The sequence below is a fragment of the Rattus norvegicus genome, chromosome 1 (assembly GCF_036323735.1).
Source record: "Rattus norvegicus strain BN/NHsdMcwi chromosome 1, GRCr8, whole genome shotgun sequence".
Classification (NCBI taxonomy): domain Eukaryota; kingdom Metazoa; phylum Chordata; class Mammalia; order Rodentia; family Muridae; genus Rattus; species Rattus norvegicus.
In genome coordinates this window covers 177180938-177204076 of record NC_086019.1, presented here as the reverse complement: position 1 = coordinate 177204076, position 23139 = coordinate 177180938, and the positions used below count along the sequence as shown (strand labels likewise).

Sequence of the window (23139 nt, the reverse complement as noted above, 5' to 3'; positions counted from 1 at the left end):
GAACCAAAGACCACCAGTCACCAGGGTGGTACCATCCACAATGGGCTGGGCCCTCCCCCACTATTACTAATTAATAAAATGTCCCACAGCCAGACCTCATGGAAGCATTTTATCATTTGAGGTACTCTTTCAGATAATGTAGCTTCTGTCAAGTTAACATAAAACTAGCCAGCACCACATGTCTAAAAGAAGAGTCAGGTTTCGTGGCATGTATCTGTAATCCCAGCAGTCAAGTGTCCAAGTCAAAAGGATGGTACAATCAGAGCTACCCTAGACTACACAGTCAATTCAATGCTAGCCTTGAGTACACAGGAGAAAGAGGAAGGAGGGAAGGAAGGATGGACGGAGAGATGGAGAGAAAGAGAGAGAGGGAGGAAGGGAGAGCAGCTGGTGGGAGGAGAGAGAGAAACATTGTAGGAAAGTAAAATGGCATAACCACCATGGATACTAGCGTGACAATCCTCAAGAAACTAAAACAAGGTCTTCCACACAGTCCGTCTGTCCCACCTTGGGTAAGGTACAGAATGATGCCATTACCCTGAACAGCTTCCTGCTTGCCTGTGCTTATTGCCTGTACTGGCCACAGTATCTAAATAGAACTGATCTGTGTACCTACTGTTTGTTCTAGTTTGCTTCTCTGTTGCTGGAATAAAACACTGACCAAAAGCAACTTAACAAGTGGTTTCTTTGGCTTAGACTTTCACATCAATGTCCAACACTGAGGGACATCAAGACAGAAACTCAAGCAGGAACCTGGAGGCAGGAATCCAAGCAGAGGCTGTGGAACAACACTGCTTTCTGGCTTGCTCTTCATGGCTTCTTTAGCTATCTTACATAATCCAGGACCACCTGACCAAGGGTGGAACTATCCACAGTGGCCTGGGCCCTCCCATATTAAACATTAGCCAAGAAAATGGTCCACAGCCATGCCCACAGGCCTCTCTGCTAGTGGCAATTCTTTCTTCCTAGGTATCTCTCTACTTTGTATTAAGATGAATGGGTAAAGAAAATGCCACGGAAGAAGAAGTGGGGCCCCGCCACTCATTCTCTCTCCCTCTTTATCTCTCTCTCCCTCTCGGGGAACATGGCAGGTGTGAAGGAAGCAGCATCCTTCCGGGGCCACCTGATTGGCGACCTGGATTCAGACAGCAGGGAAGAGGGAACCTCCAGTATGGCAGAGGAAGCTACCGAAGAAAAGACAGAAGAATTAGAAGGGCAAAGGGGCTGTGTCAGCAGGGCAACAAGAACTTGATAAAGAATCAGGAACCTTGGTGGACAATGTAGCAAAACAGTTGGAGAGACAAGCACTGGAGGAAAAAGAGAGATGATGATGACGAAGATGGAGATGGTGATGTTGATGTTGCAACTGGAAACAAGAAGAAGAAGAAGAAGAAGAAGAAGAAGAAGAAGAAGAAGAAGAAGAAGAAGAAGAAGAAGAAGAAGAAGAAGAAGAAGCAGAAGCAGAAGCAGAAGCAGAAGCAGAAGCAGAAGAAGAAGAAGAAGAGGAGGAGGAAGAGGAGGAGGAGGAGGAGGAGGAAGAGGAAGAGGAGGAGGAGGAGGAGGAGGAGGAGGAGGAGGAAGAAGAAGAAGAAGAAGAAGAAGAAGAAGAAGAAGAAGAAGAAGAAGAGGAGGAGGAGGAAGAGGAGGAGGAGGAGGAGGAGGAGGAAGAGGAGGAGGAGGAGGAGGAGGAGGAGGAGGAGGAGGAGGAGGAGGAAGAAGAAGAAGAAGAAGAAGAAGAAGAAGAAGAAGAAGAAGAAGAAGAAGAAGAAGAAGAAGAAGACGACGACGACCAAGAGTTCAAACAGACCCTCCCTCAGTTCCAATATGTGAACTGTAGACCTGTGTCCTAATGGTGCATTTCCCAAAGGACAAGAGTAGGAATACCCACCCACCCAAGATAGGTGGACAACTGCTTGGAGAAGCACAAGTGAAAAGAAAAAGGCACTAGACCAGGCTAGTGAGGAGATTTGTGACAACTTCCGAGAAGCTGCGGAAGCACACCAGCAAGTTAGGAAATATGTTATGAGCTGGATCAAGCCTGGAGTGACAATGGTAGAAATGTGTGAGAAGTTGTAAGACTGTTCCTGAAAACTAATAAAGAAAAATGGGTTAAATGCAGGCCTGGCCTTTTCCACTAGATGTTCTCTCAACAACTGTGCTGCACATTATACTCCCAATGTGTCACGCCCACCTCGGCCGGCAAGGAAGACGCAACACGGTTGGATTCTTCTCAACAGCCTTTCCTGCAGGACACCTTCATTGTTGACACGGGGACGCAAGCAGCAAGAGCGCTCGCCTTATATACACAACAGTATGCTAATATTCTTTCAGGGATTGGTGGGGCACAAGTCACCCCACTGTCATCCCAGCTACTTGTCCTCCAGAGATTGGCGCGGCATGAACCCTATTAGCATAGTACCGCCCCAGCCAGACTGAGGCAGGTGCAAAACCCCACGCATGCGCAGTACTGTTGTTCACCACAGGAGGGTACCGGGTCACCTCATTATCATACAGCTGCCCTGAGAAGGGGACAAGTCTGCGCATGCGCGGTAAGCTATTCACATTCGAACGGGACTGGCTGTCGGCGCCATCTTTACTTCGCCGCGCCGCGCACTACACCAATGCTGGTGACACGACAGTCTTACCATACGATGACATCTGTAAGACCAACTTTGGAATGTATATAAGTGGTAGAATAATCGACTGTACTTTTACTGTTACTTTTAATCCCAAGTATGACATATTATTAAAAGCTGTAAAAGATGCCACTAATACTGGAATGAAGTGTGCTGGGATTGATGTTCGTCTCTATGATGTCAGTGAGGCCATTCAAGAAGTTTTGGAGTCCTATGAAGTAGAAATAGATGGGAAGACATCAAGTAAAACCCATATGTAACTTAAGTGGACATTCAATTGGGCCATATAGAATTCACACTGGAAAAACAGTGCCCATTGTGAAAGGAGGGAAGCTACAAGAATGGAGAAAGGAGAGGTGTATGCCATTGAGACCTTGGGTAGCACAGGGAAGTGTGTGGTTCATGATGACATGGAATGTTCACACTACATGAAAAATTTTGATGTGGGACATGTGCCAAAAAGGCTTCCAAGAACAAAACACTTGTTAAATGCCATCAACGAAAACACTGGTGCCCTAGCCTTCTGCCGAATGTGGCTGGATTGCTTGGGAGAAAGTAAATCCTTAGTGGCTCTGAAGAATCTGTGTGTGACTTGGGCATTGTAGATCCATATCCACCACTCTGTGACATTAAAGGATCATACACAGCACAGTTTGAACATACCATACTGCTGCGCCCAACCTGTATAGAGATGACTATTAAACTTAGTCCAAAGTCAACTCAACGTCTTTATTTCCTAAGCTTTGTTGGAACACATTATACCACAAATAAGTTGCAACATGTTGTCTGTTTTAACGGTGGACCTGTGTAATACTGTTATCCATGTTTAAAGGAGTTTGATCAAAGCCAAACTGTCTACATGTAATTAACCAAGGGAAAGGCTTTCAAGACTTTACTGTTAGCTGTTTCTCCCATCTAGGAAATGTTGTACTGCTCACTACTTAGGAATTACTTATACATTTTGTTTTGAAGACCTAAGAGATGCTTTTTGGATATTTATATTGCCGTATTCTTACTTGGATGCTTGAATGACTACATACATCCAGTTCTGCACCTATGCCCTCTGGTATTGCTTTTTAACCTCCTGGAATCCATTTTCTAAAAAATAAAGACATTTTCAGATCTGGGAGCTACAAAAAATGCCATATTTATATTTATAAAATGAAATATTTTTATCTGTAAAGAAAAGAATAAATCATACCATTTTAGCAAATATTTGAAACAGGTGGGCATTATTATTAAATCAGCCAGATATAGAAGAATACTGTATAGTTGATCTAGAATGTTCTCTCTCATATGTGGAAGCTAAACTATGTTGATCTAAAAGGTAGTTACCATAGCACTAGATTTGATCGGTGCCCATTGTTTCTAGGGGAAAATCCACCCCATTAATATACTCAATTAACATACCTTAATATTATACAAAAAGATAGGTGCTTCTGACCATATTACTGATGGGTAATGTAGGGAAAATCAATGAGTACCCTCATCAAACTGATACACTAATTTCTCTAAGTTGTCAGTGTTCCAGAACATTTTTATAATAAACAACAACTAAAGGTGCAGAGAAGCCACTGGAATGGATGTCCATGGAATCTCTTGTGGAGGAGGAGGCTCTATGAGTTAACTGTTTCATAACAAACCATCCCCAAAAGTCAGTTTGCTAAAGCGATGCTGAATTTCTGACTGTGGATACTGACTCCCATCTCTCCTCTTCCAACAAAGTCAGTTTGGCAAGTTTTTTTTTTTTTCAGGGAGAAGGCAAAACCTCCTGAAACCAGTAAGAAAAGGAGGCAGGCATCCCTCAGCAGCTACAGGGATCCTCCATGGATGCCGAAACCCACAGCTGCATAAATCACTTCCTGGAAATAGCATGGTATCTCCACGGGCCTCCCCTGTCCCCTGTGTACTTTGTATACTTTAAATCTACCCGAGATTTCTTGTAACACCCAAGACCATGTGATGCTGTGCAAACGGTCATTATCCTGACTGGTTTAGGGCACAATGACAAGGAAAACAGTTGTGCATATTTAGCAGTCCAGTTGCTTTTGCCAAGTACTCTTCATCTGCAGTGGGTTGACTCCAAAGGTGTGGAACCTGAGAACCCAGAAGGCTGACTGTGTGGAGGTCTGTTGTCTGGGCTTCTGGAAACATCACCTCTTATCCCAGCGGCCAAATAAGTGGTCAGAATGGAAGTTACCCAAACATCTACTCGGCGAATGCCTGAACGAACATTCACATACGTGTGCTGTGCTGATTGGAGTGTTCCTGGTAGATGGCTAAACCTGTTTGTTCCAACAAGCTAAGCTCAGCTGCCCACCCCAGTGCACCAATTAAAGGGACAAGCTTTGAAAGGAGATTCAGTCAACGTGGCCACATTGGAAGAGGGACAGCTAAAGTATCCAGGAGCCCCGAGTCTGTATTTTACAGGCTGCCATGAAGTATGTATAGGTTTAAATAATTGGGGTAAGGATGCATTACAGTCCTGACCTGTGTGCAGTCTCACCGACTGCTGTCTCAATTCAGACCCTGTAAGGTGCTCTGCAGCTCCTTATACCTGAGAAGAGGGGTTGGTTCTCAGGAGAAGGTCACATGGCTTCAGGGTGCAGCCTCACACTCATGGGTAATTGCTTCATCTGGGGATGGCCCGACCTGAGAGATTTCATGCCTTGTGAAATCCAAGGTCGCTGCATGTGTAGGACAAAGACTTATACTGGAGACACCCAAAATGAAGACAGAGATCCCAGGCTTCCATCCTGATTCTTAGTAACCTTCTGAGCCCAAAGAAAGAATGGATAGTCTCAAGTAAAAGCAGCTTTCTTAAGATTTACTTTTTAATTTTTAATTATGGGAGATTAATTTGTGGGTGAGTATAGGTGCCTGCGGAGACAAGAATAGGACACCAGATCCCCTGGAGCTGGAATTAAAGCTGTTGTGAGCCACCAGACGTGGGAACAGAATTCAGGTCCTCGGTAAGAGCAGTATGAGTTCTTAAATCCCTCCAGCCTCCAAAGCATGCTTCACACTGTCATGTTACTCCTCAACAAAAATGGCCAGATTCAAGGCTAAAGAGAGGGCTGAGTTGTTAAGTGAACTGGCTGCTTTTCCTGAGGATCTGGGTTCAATTCCCAGACCCCACAAGGCAGCTTGCATCTATCTGTAACTCAGGCTCCAGGGGATCCAATGCCCTAGACGTACATGTAGGCAAAACACCGATGAACGCAAAGTCAAAATGAATAAATCATTCTTTTTCTTTTTAATGATCAAATTTTTGACATGACATAATGCCTGAAGGTATTACAGGGAAAACAAAACAACGACACAACCCCTCTCAGCACATACTGTCTCAAGAGCACACAGACAATGAACAACAAGCAGGACCATCCCTCACTCAGTATCTACGTGTTGTCCCCACACCCACTCTGTGCAATCAGCCCATGAAGCAAGATGCAAAACAAAGACCCTTTGCAAACACCTCCATCACCAGTTAACTTTGTTTCCTTCCTGGGTGGCTTCCTCAACAGTCAGCCTGGAGAGTTTTAGCTTGTCTGGGTGGGGACACAAATTACTTTGCAAGTATTTTTACAGAGTTATTGTCAAAGCCCAGACTCAGCTTCCAAGTGCCAACAACCCTCCACAGTGACTTATTTTGATTTTCTTTGCATTACTGCTATAACAACCTCACAGTGAGCGTTGAGAATGCCGAGGTCAGCGTGAGACAGGCTGCAGGAGGAAATGCAGATACAGAGACAGAAACACCACAGGGAAAGCATAGCCGTTTAAAATATTAACCCACCTCATTTGTTTCTTGAAATAAAATATTCCTTTAAGTCGGACGTTTAGAAAATAAACGTCTCTTTTTAGGGGATGAAAATAACTCTTCCTTAAGGCTTTCTGATATGGGCAGATACCACTGGTGGTGGATGCCTGGTTAATATTCTGTCTGTCCGTTTCTGAAGTCAGCCACAGCTTTCCCAAGCTGTGTCTGATTCTCTTTCCCTTAAAGGAATGCATGGCTCTGAAAACACTCTCAAACAGAGGTCCTGTGGTAATGAAGGGACAGGGCAGAGAGGATATTAACGACTTCCTGTGAAGATTCCACTGACCCCCAAGATGTTAGTTAGGCTTCTGTGTATCCTGTGCTATACACCCCTGATGGAGAAGGGTAAGGGTGATGGCATTTCAAACACTGCTCATTAAAAAGGATGGAAATTATTCTAGAACTAAACAATCCAACACCCAAAACTAATTTTCTTGACACATTTCCCAGGCTTTAATGACAGCTTCATTAATTGAATGTAGACACATGGGGGCAAAAACCACGTGTTTTTGCCTAATGGCCTGCCGGATGATGGATTTGTTTGGTTACTTAACTTCCTCTGAAAATGTTCAACGGGAGCAAAGAGAGGGAAGGGCACGGCTCAGGTATCACATGACAACTGGGCTTGAGCAAGAGGCTTCCTGGCTTATAGGTGACAGTAAGTCACATGGAAAAGATGGTGTGCTTAACAGGAGAGAAGCAATAGCATCGCTGTTAAGAGCCTTAGCGAACTCATCATCAGCATCCCTCCTTAAGGCCTACGAAATAGGCATCTGCCTTTAACAAGATCCCCGGGGATCCCCAGGCACACTAACGTTTAAGACTCACTGAGTGAGAACACAAGTGTTGAACGGTGCGTGCTTCCAGCCTTTCTCAGCCTGTCATGCATCTGTTTGTTCAGAGCGATGTCTGCTGCATGGAATTCTGAGGACTGAACCAGCACTTAGCCCAACTCTGGGAGTAGGGTTCTATTTGAATCAGTGGTAATGGTGTTCTTGTGGCCTCCCCTGCCCATTCCACCTTGGAGAGGGAGGTTTAGGAAATCATACAGAACTGAGTTCAAAACCAAGTTTTCTAAGTGTGTGATCTTGGTCATGCTACTTAGCCTTTCTGAGCCTCAGCTTCTCCTTGTGTGTAAGTACAATTTAAAGGTCACTTAGCAAGGTTTCCACTCCCCTCTCCCACAAAGCCATAAGGTACAGACCAATTACACAGGTCACAGAGGGTCTTGAGCTTTCTGCAGTCACAGGTTTCTGTGGCCCTTGCTCCTGGGCCAGTGTTGGCTCGTCCCTTTTCCCTCCTGGCATCCCCTCTCCTCTCCTCTCCTCTCCTCTCCTCCCCTCATCTTCCTGATGCTAAGTTGAACCTATTTTCACTTACAGTTCCCACAAGACATCCACCTCCTCCAAACATGTCTGTGAGCTGCATAGACCTGAGCGGGTTGCAGGAGGGCTTTTAGCCTATGGCCTGACCTCTGGGTCTTCCTGCCATCTTATATCACAGACCGTCTCAGGAACAAGACACCTCCTCCCTTTGTCATCAGAAAGGAAGCTCAGCCTCAGCAGATGTAGGGACAAGGAATGAAGAGAGTAAGATGTGTGTCCTCATTCTAAAGGTCCCGCCTGTTACATCCTTTCTCTATGTCCTTGTCCAAATAAGGCACACATCTTCAACACAGGTGAAGCACTTTGGAAAAACTTAGCAAAGTAGCAGATGCACGCCGGCTTCAGCCAGGCAGCGCGCCTCTCTGCCAGGCTCTACTGGCTGAGGCTGAGGCTGAGGCCACCCTCTGTAAACAACACTTTCCTTCCACAGCCAGCTCTTTCTTGGGTTCCTGAGCATCAGGGATGCCAGGGTTGCTGGAAGGCTGGAGGACCAGAAAGAGATCCCTCTGTTAACACGCTGTTCCTTTCTGCGTTGCTCAGCAACAGTACCTCAGCCGTGTGGCGGTAACTGAGCCCACCAACACAGGTGCATCCGGGTCTCAGTCACTCCACGGGCTCACAGCCACCTTCCGTGGGTCCTCTCACAAACACAGTCCCCGCTGCAGGCACTGCCGTTCAAGTCAGACTCCCAGTTCTACAGAGCCAAGGCTGCAGACCCCAGCACCCAGTGTACCCCAGCCAGAGGGGCCTAGTGGGGCAGGCCTCCAAACCAATAGCATGTGGTTACACCGCATCTTCCTAGGGCACGCCATCCTTAAGGGAGGCAACTCTTAGGCAGCCACTCTGGTTGCAATGTCTAGTTCTCTTTTGTGGCCTTAGCCCTCAGCTAGGTAAACAATTCACTTCACATTTAAACTCTACCTAGTTCTGACTTCTAAGAGAACCCTCTTAGAAACAGAAAGGTATGTCAAAGATACTAATTCCTTCCAGAAATTAAAATCCAGCTTCTAAATGCCAAATTTTGTTACCAATAAGGATATTCAAAAGAACATGCCAATGGTTTTGACAGCAATTTCCCGAAGAAAAATCTCCACACTATTCTGGGCTCTGACAGCGTTATTGGAACAGAACCACAATCCTGAGCATTTGGAACAAAGAGTCAAAACATGGTTCTGGGGGACGAATTCGACTTAGACTTGACTCACGTGGGCAGAGCTGAGGCATGGTCAGGAAAGATGGTAGACACCAGTGTAAGAGAGGGCAAGGAGGGGACGATGACTGTCCCCTTTGACCTGGTCACTCCACGACTGATAATGACTCCAAGGTGCAAAGAATTTTTAAAAACTCCATCTGTAAAGACACTTGTTCAATGTTATATGCAAGTGTGAAAAATGACATCATACGTTTGTAAAAGAACAATTAAAATGATAGCCATATAAACCTGATAAAATACATGTTTGTAATAATTATTAAAAAATGAAAATTTTTTACAGTATAATACTAAGCAGAATAAAATCAAGATTAAAAAATATAAAGGAGAAAAGGTCCATGCCTGCAATCCCAGTGTTTGAGAGGCAGAGGCAGGCAGATCAAGAGTTCAAGTTCCTACTCAGCTACCCAGAGTTCAAGGCCAGCCTACACGACATGAGACTATCTCAAAAACTAGTGCAGAGGAGACGAAGGAAAAGAAGACCTATGGGAACCTGGTATCAAGATGCTGGGAGATTCTGTCAATGAGGGCTGGTTGCCAGTGCATGAGGGTTGGTTGTCAGTGAATGAGGGTTGGTTGTCAGTGCATGAGGGCTGGTTGTCAGTGCATGAGGGTTGGTTGTCAGTGAATGAGGGCTGGTTGTCAGTGCATGAGGGCTGGTTGTCAGTGCATGAGGGTTGGTTGTCAGTGCATGAGGGCTGGTTGTCAGTGCATGAGGGCTGGTTGTCAGTGCATGAGGGTTGGTTGTCAGTGCATGAGGGTTGGTTGTCAGTGCATGAGGGCTGGTTGTCAGTGCATGAGGGCTGGTTGTCAGTGCATGAGGGTTGGTTGTCAGTGCATGAGGGCTGGTTGTCAGTGCATGAGGGCTGGTTGTCAATGAGTGAGGGTTGGTTGTCAGTGAATAAGGGCTAGTTGTCAATGAATAAGGGTTGGTTGTCAGTGAATGAGGGTTTGTTGTCAGTGAATGAGGGTTTGTTGTCAGTGCATGAGGGTTGGTTGTCAGTGAATAAGGGTTGGTTGTCAGTGAATAAGGGTTGGTTGTCAGTGAATGAGGGTTGGTTGTCAGTGAATGAGGGTTGGTTGTCAGTGCATGAGGACTGGTTGTCAGTGCATGAGGGCTGGTTGTCAGTGCATGAGGGTTGGTTGTCAGTGCATGAGGGTTGGTTGTCAGTGCATGAGGGCTGGTTGTCAGTGCATGAGGGCTGGTTGTCAGTGCATGAGGGTTGGTTGTCAGTGCATGAGGGCTGGTTGTCAGTGCATGAGGGCTGGTTGTCAATGAGTGAGGGTTGGTTGTCAGTGAATAAGGGTTAGTTGTCAATGAATAAGGGTTGGTTGTCAGTGAATGAGGGTTTGTTGTCAGTGAATGAGGGTTTGTTGTCAGTGCATGAGGGTTGGTTGTCAGTGCATGAGGGTTGGTTGTCAGTGAATAAGGGTTGGTTGTCAGTGAATGAGGGTTGGTTGTCAGTGAATGAGGGTTGGTTGTCAGTGCATCAGGGCTGGTTGTCAAGGAGAGGCAGCTTGTCAATGGGAGACATTGAGAGGTGCTTGTCATCGAGATGGTTGTCAATGGGAAATAGCTGTCAGTGAGAGATGGTTGGGACAAGCCAAGCAGAACACAGAATTCACTCATGAACCTTCACCTTATGAACCTCATGAACCTTAAACCTTATGGTTTAAGGAAAACTAGATGTCTTGTTCCTGAATGAAGAACATTTTGGGGAGAGCTAAGGATACTCCAAGGCTTTCCCTCAGACTGTCAAGTATGGAGGAGGAACATAGTTTCTTCTCTAAACCAGGAACACACTTGGCAAAGCCGGTGATGGCATGGGGCCAGCGCCTCGAGGCAGCTGTGATTTGGGATCCTGAGAACCCAACTCTTCCCTCCTAAGGGGCTATGGTTATCTGTCCTGGGTCCCTGTGTGCTTGGTCTGCGGTGGACTTAAATCGTCTGTTCTCTTTGTGCAACACTGCTTGCTTAGGTTTCTGCTGTCTATGTCCCGCTGTATGGTTTTCTGCCAACTCTGTCCCCTTTCCCCCTGTAATAGTATGTAAGGTGCCATACTTCTTAATCAACTTCCTGGTGTAGTTCATCAGCCCAAGCAGACCTCCGGATTCCACTTCTGGCTTCTTAATTTTCTCATCTCTGCTTCTCCCCCTCAACATCTCCACATTCAGGTAACTTTTTAACAATCTTCAGCATTGTGTTCATGCATCACAAAAGATAAGACTGCAATAGCTTCAACCAGAATAGCTGAAACCAGCACCAGAATTTTAAGGGTAGGACTAACAAGATGGCTCAGTGAGAAAAAGTGCTTGGTTCCAGGTCCAATGACCTAGGTTCAACATCACAGACCCACGCAGTAGATGAAGAGAATGGATTCGTAGAAATTTTCCTCTGACGTCCACACTCACACTGTGGCACACATGTGCCCGCTTACATATCCTAGATAGATCGATAGATGATAGATAGATAGATAGATAGATAGTAGATAGATAAATAAATAAATGTAAGTTTTAAAAGTTTAGAGATAGTTGAGCCTGAGCTGTGTCTTTCAATTTATTTTAATTTTTGAAAATAATTTTAAGGTTGAACTTAAATTTATTTCTCCTATTGAGTCAATTCTGAAGGTGATTTTGCTCCAGGAGAGTGCAGGGGTTGGGGCTGGGAATATACAGGGTGAAGGGCGGGATTTGAACCAGTTCGCCCATGTGGGAGGCTCAGCATGTATCAAGCAGGATGGAACTGATAGGCCACTGACTTGCTGTGTGGCCAGCACGGGCTGCGGGAAGTAAAGTCAGCGCTTAACCTTGCCCCGTCCAGTGCTTTCACCTTTACTTGGCTGGCACTTATGAGTGGGGGCGGAGCTCTGGAGAATTGTCTTCTTTGGGGACTAAAATTCTAAATGCTGTATGGCAACAGGTTACCTGTACGTTGCCACTCCCTTGCGAGTCAAATAACCCTTTCAAAGAGGTTGCCTAAAACCGCCAGGAAACACGAATATTTGCATTATAACTCCTAACAGTAGTAAAGTTTTGCAGTAGTAAAACTACAGTTATGAAATAGCAGTGAAAATAATGCTATGGTTGGAGGGTAACCACAACAAGAGGAACTGTGTTAAAGGGTCGCAGCATTAGGAAGGTTGAGAGCCACTGCTGTATAGGACTAGATGGCCACATAATGCAGAGGAAGCTGTGTTTACCAAGCACAGAGAGAAATTCCATTTGGAGGAGGTATTTGGGGCTACTGCAGAAAGTTCCAGAGGGTAGATTTATCAACTGAGTTACCTGCCTCCTTTTGGAGATCAAGATTAGAGACTCCATATCCCTATTCAGCCTGAAGAAGCCACACTACCTGAACTGCCTAAGAACAGTTAGGCTTGATTTAGCGGGAGTCCCAAACCAGCAGATCCCTGCCCGCAGCAGCTCTCTGCTCCCAAACCCCGTGGGAGAGAGACCTCACCGCCTGGACAGGTGGGCACTCCTGAGGCTGCAGAGCAAAAGAGACCACCAACACTGCCCACCCCTGCCCACATCCCAGGCCCAAGAGGAAACTGTATACGGCCTCTGGGTTCCCATAGAGGAGGGCTGAGGAGCAGCAGGTCCGCTGCATCTGAGACACCACCTGAACCTGAAGGGACCGACCAGATAAACAGTTCTCTGCACCCAAATCCCGTGGGAGGGAGAGCTAAATCTTCAGAGAGGCAGACATGCATGGGAAACCAGAAGAGACTGCACTCTGCACACCTTACTGATTCCAGAGGAAAACACCAAACGCCATCTGGAACCCTAGTGCACATAAGCTCCCGGAAAGGGAGGCACAGATCTACCTGGTGGCTGCCGCCGAGAAGAGCTCATAAGCAACACCCCATGAGCAAACTTGAGCCTCAGGACCACAGGTAAGACCAACATTTCTGCTGCAAGCGACCTGCCTGGTGAACTCAAGACATAGGCCCACAGGAACAGCTGAAGACCTGTAGATAGGAAAAACTACACGCCCGAAAGCAGAACACTCTGTCCCATAACTGGCTGAAAGAGAACAGGAAACCAGGTCTACAGCACTCCTGAAACACAGGCTTATAGGACAGTCTAGCCACTGTCAGAAATAGTAGAACAAAGTAACACTAGAGATAATCTGATGGCGAGAGGCAAGCGCAGGAACCCAAGCAACAGAAACCAAGATTACATGGCATCATCGGAGCCCAATTCTCCCACCAAAGCAAACACGGAATATCCAAACACACGAGAAAAGCAAGATCTAGTTTCAAAATCATATTTGATCATGATGCTGGAGGACGACAAGAAAGACGTGAAGAACTCCCTTAGAGAACAAGTAGAAGCCTACAGAGAGGAATCGCAAAAATCCCTAAAAGAATTCCAGGAAAACATAAATAAACAAGTAGAAGCCCATAGAGAGGAGTCACAAAAATCCCTGAAAGAATTCCAGGAAAACACAATCAAACAGTTGAAGGAATTAAAAATGGAAATAGAAGCAATCAAGAAAGAACACATGGAAACAACCCTGGATATAGAAAACCAAAAGAAGAGACAAGGAGCTGTAGATACGAGCTTCACCAACAGAATACAAGAGATGGAAGAGAGAATCTCAGGAGCAGAAGATTCCATAGAAATCATCGACTCAACTGTCAAAGATAATGTAAAGGGGAAAAAGCTACTGGTCCAAAACATACAGGAAATCCAGGACTCAATGAGGAGATCAAATCTAAGGATAATGGGTATAGAAGAGAGTGAAGACTCTCAGCTCAAAGGACCAGTAAATATCTTCAACAAAATCATAGAAGAAAACTTCCCTAACCTAAAGAAAGAGATACCCATAAGCATACAAGATGCCTACAGAACTCCAAATAGATTGGACCAGAAAAGAAACTCCTCCTGTCACATAATAGTCAAAACACCAAACGCACAAAATAAAGAAAGAATATTAAAAGCAGTAAGGGAAAAAGGTCAAGTAACATATAAAGGCAGACCTATCAGAATCACACCAGACTTTTCGCCAGAGACTATGAAAGCCAGAAGATCCTGAACAGATGTCATACAGACCCGAAGAGAACACAACTGCCAGCCCAGGTTACTGTATCCTGCAAAACTCTCAATTAACGTAGATGGAGAAACCAAGATATTCCATGACAAAACCAAATTTACACAATATCTTTCTACAAATCCAGCACTACAAAGGATAATAAATGGTAAAGCCCAACATAAGGAGGCAAGCTACACCCTAGAAGAAGCAAGAAACTAATCGTCTTGGCAACAAAACAAAGAGAAGAAAAGCACACAAACATAACCTCATATCCAAATATGAATATAACAGGAAGCAATAATCACTATCCTTAATATCTCTCAACATCAATGGCCTCAACTCCCCAATAAAAAGACATAGATTAACAAACTGGATACACAACGAGGACCCTGCATTCTGCTGCCTACAGGAAACACACCTCAGAGACAAAGACAGACACTATCTCAGAGTGAAAGGCTGGAAAACAACTTTCCAAGCAAATGGTCAGAAGAAGCAAGCTGGAGTAGCCATTCTAATATCAAATAAAATCAATTTTCAACTAAAAGTCATCAAAAAAGATAAGGAAGGACACTTCATATTCAACAAGGAAAAATCCACCAAGATGAACTCTCAATCCTAAATATCTGTACCCCAAATACAAGGGCACCTACATACGTAAAAGAAACCTTACTAAAGCTCAAAACACACATTGCACCTCACACAATAATAGTAGGAGATTTCAACACCCCACTCTCATCAATGGAGAGATCATGGAAACAGAAATTAAACAGAGACGTAGACAGACTAAGAGAAGTCATGAGCCAAATGGACTTAACAGATAGTTATAGAACATTCTATCCTAAAGCAAAAGGATATACCTTCTTCTCAGCTCCTCATGGTACTTTCTCCAAAATTGACCATATAATTGGTCAAAAAACGGGCCTCAACAGGTACAGAAAGATAGAAATAATCCCATGCGTGCTATCGGACCACCACGGCCTAAAACTGGTCTTCAATAACAATAGAGAAGAATGCCCACATATACGTGGAAGTTGAACAATGCTCTACTCAATGATAACCTGGTTAAGGAAGAAATAAAGAAATTAAAGACTTTTTAGAATTTAATGAAAATGAAGGTACAACATACCCAAACTTATGGGACACAATGAAAGCTGTGCTAAGAGGAAAATTCACAGCTCTGAGTGCCTGCAGAAAGAAACAGGAAAGACCATATGTCACCAGCTTGACAGCACACCTAAAAGCTCTAGAGCAAAAAGAAGCAAATACACCCAGGAGGAGTAGAAGGCAGGAAATAATCAAACTCAGAGCTGAAATCAACCAAGTAGAAACAAAAAGGACCATAGAAAGAATCAACAGAACCAAAAGTTGGTTCTTTGAGAAAATCAACAAGATAGATAAACCCGTAGCCAGACTAATGAGAGGACACAGAGAGTGTGTCCAAATTAACAAAATCAGAAATGAAAAGGGAGACATAACTACAGATTCAGAGGAAATTCAAAAAATCATCAGATCTTATTATAAAAGCCTATATTCAACAAAACTTGAAAATCTACAGGAAATGGACAATTTCCTAGACAGATACCAGGTACCGAAGTTAAATCAGGGACAGATAAACCAGTTAAACAACCCCATAACTCCTAAGGAAATAGAAGCAGTCATTAAAGGTCTCCCAACCAAAAAGAGCCCAGGTCCAGACGGGTTTAGTGCAGAATTCTACCAAACCTTCAGAGAAGACCTCATACCAATATTATCCAAACTATTCCACAAAATTGAAACAGATGGATCACTCCCGAATTCCTTCTACGAAGCCACAATTACTCTTATACCTAAACCACACAAAGACCCAACAAAGAAAGAGAACTTCAGACCAATTTCCCTTATGAATATCGACGCAAAAATACTCAATAAAATTCTGGCAAACCAAATCCAAGAGCACATCAAAACAATCATCCACCATGATCAAGTAGGCTTCATCCCAGGCATGCAGGGATAGTTTAATATACGGAAAACCATCAACATGATCCATTATATAAACAAACTGAAAGAATAAAACCACATGATCATTTCCTTAGATGCTGAGAAAGCATTTGACAAAATTCAACACCCCTTCATGATAAAAGTCCTGGAAAGAATAGGAATTCAAGGCCCATACCTAAACATAGTAAAAGCCATATACAGCAAACCAGTTGCTAACATTAAACTAAATGGAGAGAAACTTGAAGCAATCCCACTAAAATCAGGGACTAGACAAAAGGAGGTCAAGGGGATACAGATCGGAAAAGAAGAAGTCAAAATATCACTATTTGCAGATGATATGATAGTATATTTAAGTGATCCCAAAAGTTCCACCAGAGAACTACTAAAGCTGATAAACAACTTCAGCAAAATGGCTGGGTATAAAATTAACTCAAATAAATCAGTAGCCTTCCTCTACACAGAAGAGAAACAAGCCTAGAAGGAAATTAGGGAAACGACACCCTTCATTATAGATCCAAATAATATAAAGTACCTCGGAGTGACTTTAACCAAGCAAGTAAAAGATCTGTACAATAAGAACTTCAAGACTCTGAAGAAGGAAATTGAAGAAGACCTCAGAAGATGGAAAGATCTCCCATGCTCATGGATTGGCAGGATTAATATAGTAAAAATGGCCATTTTACCAAAAGCGATCTACAGATTCAATGCAATCCCCATCAAAATACCAATCCAATTCTTCAAAGAGTTAGACAGAACAATTTGCAAATTCATCTGGAATAACAAAAAACCCAGGATAGCTAAAACTATCCTGAACAATAAAAGGACTTCAGGGGGAATCACTATCCCTGAACTCAAGCAGTCAGTATTACAGAGCAATAGTGATAAAAACTGCATGGTATTGGTACAGAGACAGACAGATAGACCAATGGAACAGAATTGAAATCCCAGAAATGAACCCACACACCTATGGGCACTTGGTTTTTGACAAAGGAGCCAAAACCATCCAATGGAAAAAAGATAGCATTTTCAGCAAATGGTGCTGGTTCAACTGGAGGTCAGCATATAGAAGAATGCAGATTGATCTATTCTTATCACCCTGTACAAAGCTTAAGTCCAAGTGGATCAAGGACCTCCACATCAAACCAGATACACTCAAACTAATAGAAGAAAAACTAGGGAAGCATCTGGAACACATGGGCACTGGAAAAAATTTCCTGAACAAAACACCAATGGCTTATGCTCTAAGATCAAGAATCGACAAATGGGATCTCATAAAACTGCAAAGCTTCTGTAAGGCAAAGGACACTGTGGTTAGGACAAAACAGCAACCAACAGATTTGGAAAAGATCTTTACCAATCCTACAACAGATAGAGGCCTTATATCCAAAATATACAAAGAACTCAAGAAGTTAGACCGCAGGAAGACAAATAACCCTATTAAAAAATGGGGTTCAGAGCTAAACAAAGAATTCACAGCTGAGAAATGCCGAATGGCTGAGAAACACCTAAAGAAATGTTCAACATCTTTAGTCATAAGGGAAATGCAAATCAAAACAACCCTGAGATTTCACCTCACACCAGTGAGAATGGCTAAGATCCAAAACTAAGGTAACAGCAAATGCTGGCGAGGATGTGGAGAAAGAGGAACACTCCTCCATTGTTGGTGGGATTGCAGACTGGTACAACCATTCTGGAAATCAGTCTGGAGGTTCCTCAGAAAATTGGACATTGAACTGCCTGAGGATCCAGCTATACCTCTCTTGGGCATATACCCAAAAGATGCCCCAACATATAAAAAAAGACACATGTTCCACTATGTTCATAGCAGCCTTATTTATAATAGCCAGAAGCTGGAAAGAACCCAGATGCCCTTCAACAGAGGAATGGATACAGAAAATGTGGTACATCTACACAATGGAATATTACTCAGCTATCAAAAACAATGACTTTATGAAATTCGTAGGCAAATGGTTGGAACTGGAAAATATCATCCTGAGTGAGGTAACCCAATCACAGAAAAACACACATGGTATGCACTCATTGATAAGTGGCTATTAGCCCAAATGCTTGAATTACCCTAGATACCTAGAACAAATGAAACTCAAGACAGATGATCAAAATGTGAATGCTTCACTCCTTCTTTAAAAGGGGAACAAGAATACCCTTGGCAGGGAATAGAGAGGCAAAGATTAAAACAGACACAGAAGGAACACCCATTCAGAGCCTGCCTGACATGTGGCCCATACATATACAGCCACCCAATTAGACAAGATGGATGAAGCAAAAAAGTGCAGGCAGACAGGAGCCGGATTTAGATCTCTCCTGAGAGACACAGCCAGAATACAGCAAATACAGAGGCGAATGCCAGCAGCAAACCACTGAACTGAGAACAGGACCCCCGTTGAAGGAATCAGAGAAAGAACTCGAAGAGCTTGAAGGAGCTCGAGACCCCTTATGAACAACAATGCCAAGCAACCAGAGCTTCCAGGGACTAAGCCACTACCTAAGGACTATACATGGATTGACCCTGGACTCTGACCTCATAGGTAGCAATGAACATTCTAGTAAGATCACCAGTGGAAGGGGAAGCCCTTGGTCCTGCTAAGACTGAACCCCCAGTGAACGTGATTGTTGGGGGGAGGGCGGCAATGGGGGTAGGATGGGGAGGGGAACACCCATAAAGAAGGGGACGGGGAGGGATTAGGGGGATGTTTGCCCGGAAACAACCGGGAAAGGGGATAACACTCGAAATGTAAATAAGAAACACTCAAGTTAATAAAAAAAAAAAGTACAGTTAGGCTTACTTCTTCAGAGAAGGGGACGATGAAAACGGTGCTAGAACCTGGCTGGCCAGTCTGGGGTAAAGTCATATTGGATGGATCAGTCAAGGGCTGAACCTCATCTTCCTTCTGCCTAAAATGAAAATAGGGAAACAATTTCCACACGGCAGGGCTCTTCAGAAGAACAAATCATCAAAAGGAATTTATATCAAAGCTCTTTATAAACTGTGCAAATAAAATAATATTCCTTCATGTGTCTACCCTGCACTGATAAAAGATTAGAATATTTTCAATCATAATATTAGTTGAATTACTATGCTCGACTATAATATCTTTGCCTTGGATATGTTTTAAATGTATGTAATTAGCCAATGACCAAATCTAATTGATCACAGATGTCTAATATCAATTCAAATTCAGTGAATATTACCAGTACGAATAAAACCATTTGGGGAATTTCTGTATCTTCATTTAAAAATCCCCACAGAGTATCAGATGGATGAAGTGCCCCAAATGCAGTCTATTTAAGGGGCTCCCTTGCTGTGTTTAACATCTGTGACTTGTTCTGAATTCAGAGTCTCAAGATTCATTTGATTTTCCCTGATATTTCTGTTAAACGGAAGTCTTCTATTAAAAAGTGTGGATAGAACAAAAACCATATTTTTGTAATTTATGTAATTACTCTTCGCCTCTCGGGACCTTAAGTGTTTTTCAACCTGTTTTTCCACCACTGCTTTCCCAAATAGCCTTTAAGCCATTCTCCTCCTAATCACCTTCCCTGTGAACCTGTAATACCACAGACACAATATGCAGCTGCTTATAAATGGTTTGTGTCTCTGCTTTCTGCATGACGTATAGAGTCAAGAACCAACATTCATCCCTTAGGGGCGCTTCATGAGAAGTCACAGCTCTCAGACGGTTGATATGGAGCATCTAATGGTTTTCACCATAAAGCTGATGGAAATATGCACAGAGGGCCTGTCCCAGGTAAACGGTTGGAGCCCAGGCTAGAGGACCTACATCAGATAGCTAGCTCACAACCATCTGTAATTCCAGCTCCAGGGGTATCTGGTATCCCTGGCCTCTGTAGACACCTGTACTCATGTGCATGCACACACACACACAGACACACACACACACACAGACACACACACACACAATTTTTTTTTTTTTAGTATAAAAAGCTTGAAGTCAGTGTGGGTACCACAGGAATCTGATGACTTAAGCTGAGGCCATTCTCAGTTATGAGTCTGTTGACAGACTATTGGGATGAGGAGCCCAAGAGTGTTCTGGGAATGAATTCCCCATAAGAGAAAAGAACAACATTCACTCTATTGCCATTACTCTTCCCTTCCCTACTCCACACACAGTGTGCCCTGGGCTCGGAAGGCAATCAGAAGGCAGTTTGTTGGGGTCCCGACCACTTACCACTACACTCCCATCACTGTGACCTCCAAGTGGTCTTTTACAGTTTGCAATGCTTTGAGAGGAAGAGGGGGACTCCAGGTACAAACTTAAGTTAATTATAACGTTATAATGTGTCCACTGTGGTTGGCAACCTTCACAAGAAGCAGTAGCGATCACTGATGATGAACTGTGCTAGAAACACTCCCACCCCTAAGATATCATTCTCAGACCAGTGTTTGGCCAACAGAATGCTGCATATGTGATGAACTGTCAATTTGAAATGAGCTTGTGAGTTCTGTTTTTGTTCACTCTCTGGTGCGTGGTATTAGAAAAGTCATGTTCTGAGCAGCGCTTGGGAGAAGTCTACGTGTAAGAATGAAGGGCCCAGCCAGCATCCCTCTGAAAGCAAATTCTCCACGCCCTATCACTAGAGCCTCCACCTACCCCCTGGCTGCCCTTCATGACACCAGCAGCTAGGCCATTCCCAGATTTCTCATTCTCAAGCCATGTGAGAACTTAAGTTTGCTTCACAGTGCAAGGTTTCAGATAATCTGTGACATAGGGATGGGTAACTGATACACATCGGTATTCATGCTCTTTGAGCTTTCTCCAGTATTGACATGTGTTACTTTTACAAACAAGAAAATACATATAGTGGTTTTATAGGCATCAAGAGGGGAGTTGGAAGGAGGACAAAAATTCAGTTCTGAGACAGGTCCTATGGGACAAGCAAGCAGAGACCATGTACAGTACAGATCTGTTTGGCAGGTTGTCCTGGTCCCAGTGGATTCATGCTGGATCCTAAGGCAAAAATGCTCCACTATGAAAAATCAAAACTCCTCTGCCCTATATCATACCTGCAGCTCCTGAGAAGTTTAGCCTTGGCAGCAGCAGGACAGTGGGTTGTGCATGCGTCCCTGTGGAAGGCTCTGGTGTGTACTACAGGTGGGACAGAGTGGATCTGTGACTGTTGTCCCCATGCTCTCATCTCCGCTCCTTCCACTGTGTGGCCCCCTGGTTATCCCCACATCAAGGAGGAAGTGGAAATCCCAGATCAGCAGCACACAAACCACTCAGTACTTTGTTCCAGGCTCTTGGAAAGAGGCTAAAGTCAGCTTTGAAGTTGGCTAGAACCAGATCTCCCTCTGGTTTTGTCATATAGATCGGTGATGACAAATTCCTTAACCTTTCTACTTCAGTCTCACCTCTCTGCAAAGTACGGTTAGTAATAGCACAGAGAGGACTGGATTAGATGACACATGCAGTGGTCTCTTTGTACAACACCTGGCCCAAGTTAAAAGTCCAGTAAGCATTGGCTGTACCCTGCCCTTAGCCGTGACGATTCTGACTCAGTAGTCCAGCCATAGAACGCAGAGAGCAACCCTTTGCTTCAGCATTCAGTTTCCCTCACAAATACCTTGGACGAACAATCTGTGAGGAGGAGAGTGTTGGCTGTGGCTCACATTTTCAGAGGATACTGCCTATTCATTTCTTGGCGCCTGTGGAGAGACTGCACATCACAATGGGGTCCTGCGGTTAGAGGAACCTGTTCATCACACTGTAACTGGGAAGTCAAAGAAGGAGACAAGTGCTACCCAATCTCCTTCAAGGTCCCACAGGCCCCACTGGCTCTACCACTCCTCAACAGCGGTGTGCTAAGGCTCAAGCCTTTAACACGTGCACTGAGGGGGCAGTCTAAATTCAGACCACAGCGGTTCTTCCACTACGCCTCTCCGCTTTGCTTTCTACCACCAGCAATGTTTTTAATAACCCCGTCTCTCTAGAGACCCCTGGCTCATGCTCTAAGCCCCAACTCAAATGTCATCTCCTCTGAGAGGGAAGTTTCCAGAAAAGCAGAATCAGTGAAGCTCTCTGCAGTCCTCCACTAGCCCTAACCACACTACAGTTGATTCACTGACTTTCTCTCTTCTCCCTGCCTGGCTCCAATGGAAGAAGTGAGTCTGCTTCATTCCCTGATACAAAGCCTTTGTCCATGTCTGACCCATTGTCCTGACCTCTAAAGCATCACTGACAGGGGGATGTGCTCTGTCCGCAGCCTGGGGGAGGGGGGGGGGTCTCACTCACTATGTGTCCTGGAAGACCAGAAAGTTCCTCTGTGTTGGATCCAGATGATTTTGAGTGGTCGAGGCAGAGATTTCCCTGTGAACATTCAGCAGCTCCTTCTGATGAACAGGTCTTAAAAGCTGTTTCTTAAATGTTTGTCATGCCTAATATGGGTCTAATTCAGAGCATGGAGGCTCAGAGAAATAAAGCAAAAGCCCAGGGTCACTCAGAGCTGAGGCTCACATCCTCCTGTCTGTGAGTCTCAAGTTCTTCTATAATCATGGTGGATCAGCTATTTCTCACCCCTTCCCATCCCTCAAGTAAAATAAAAGGGAAAAGAATCCACCTTCAGGCAAACATCCACGGTTAGTTAGAATAAAGCTGAAGCCCATTCCATAAAAAGACCAGTGATGAAGGAAGCATATGTGTTGGGAGGTATCCTGACACCAAAGGAAGCTGTCCTCGGAGCAGCTTTCCAAAGCAGATCAAAGAGCACCATTTAATCTCAGCATAGGAAACCCCATCAGAGGATGTGCTCACTGGAGAGCTGGCCGGGCTGTGACAGAGGGAGGGACTGTTACTCTTCTCCAGGAAGTGAGTGTGAGCTCACAGCTAGCTTCATAGCCCTGCAAAGATACCTACCGTGTATGAAAAGGCCACCACAGTGGTGAAATGGTGACTGGAGGGGACTTCAACCTGGGCAGTTATCGGAGTGACATTAGTTTCCTCCTTCTCCACGTTCCATCATGGGTTCCAGAAACCTCTGTCTGCTACAGATACCCTGCCAAGGCCCTGAATGGGAAACAGGAAGGTCTGGGCTGA

General features: G+C 44.4%; 1 protein-coding gene and 1 pseudogene across 8 annotated transcripts in view; one reads left to right on the top strand and one right to left on the bottom strand.

The window, feature by feature from the left end:
- Positions 1-1084: 1084 nt before the first annotated feature.
- Metap2-ps3 (methionyl aminopeptidase 2, pseudogene 3) lies at positions 1085-3447 on the top strand (annotated as a pseudogene).
- The window catches only part of LOC102548137 (uncharacterized), a 42727-nt gene continuing 22148 nt past the window's right edge, over positions 2561-23139 (bottom strand). For 3 of the 8 annotated variants that reach the window (XM_063280981.1, XM_063280983.1, XM_063280985.1), the window contains one exon: positions 2561-23109. In XM_063280981.1, coding sequence (XP_063137051.1) covers positions 9572-10681 — 1110 coding nt within the window. In that variant the 5' untranslated portion in view covers positions 10682-23109 and the 3' untranslated portion in view covers positions 2561-9571. The remainder of the gene's footprint in view (positions 23110-23139) is intronic. The other 5 variants (XM_063280986.1, XM_063280988.1, XM_063280980.1 and 2 more) reach the window with 5 other exon arrangements.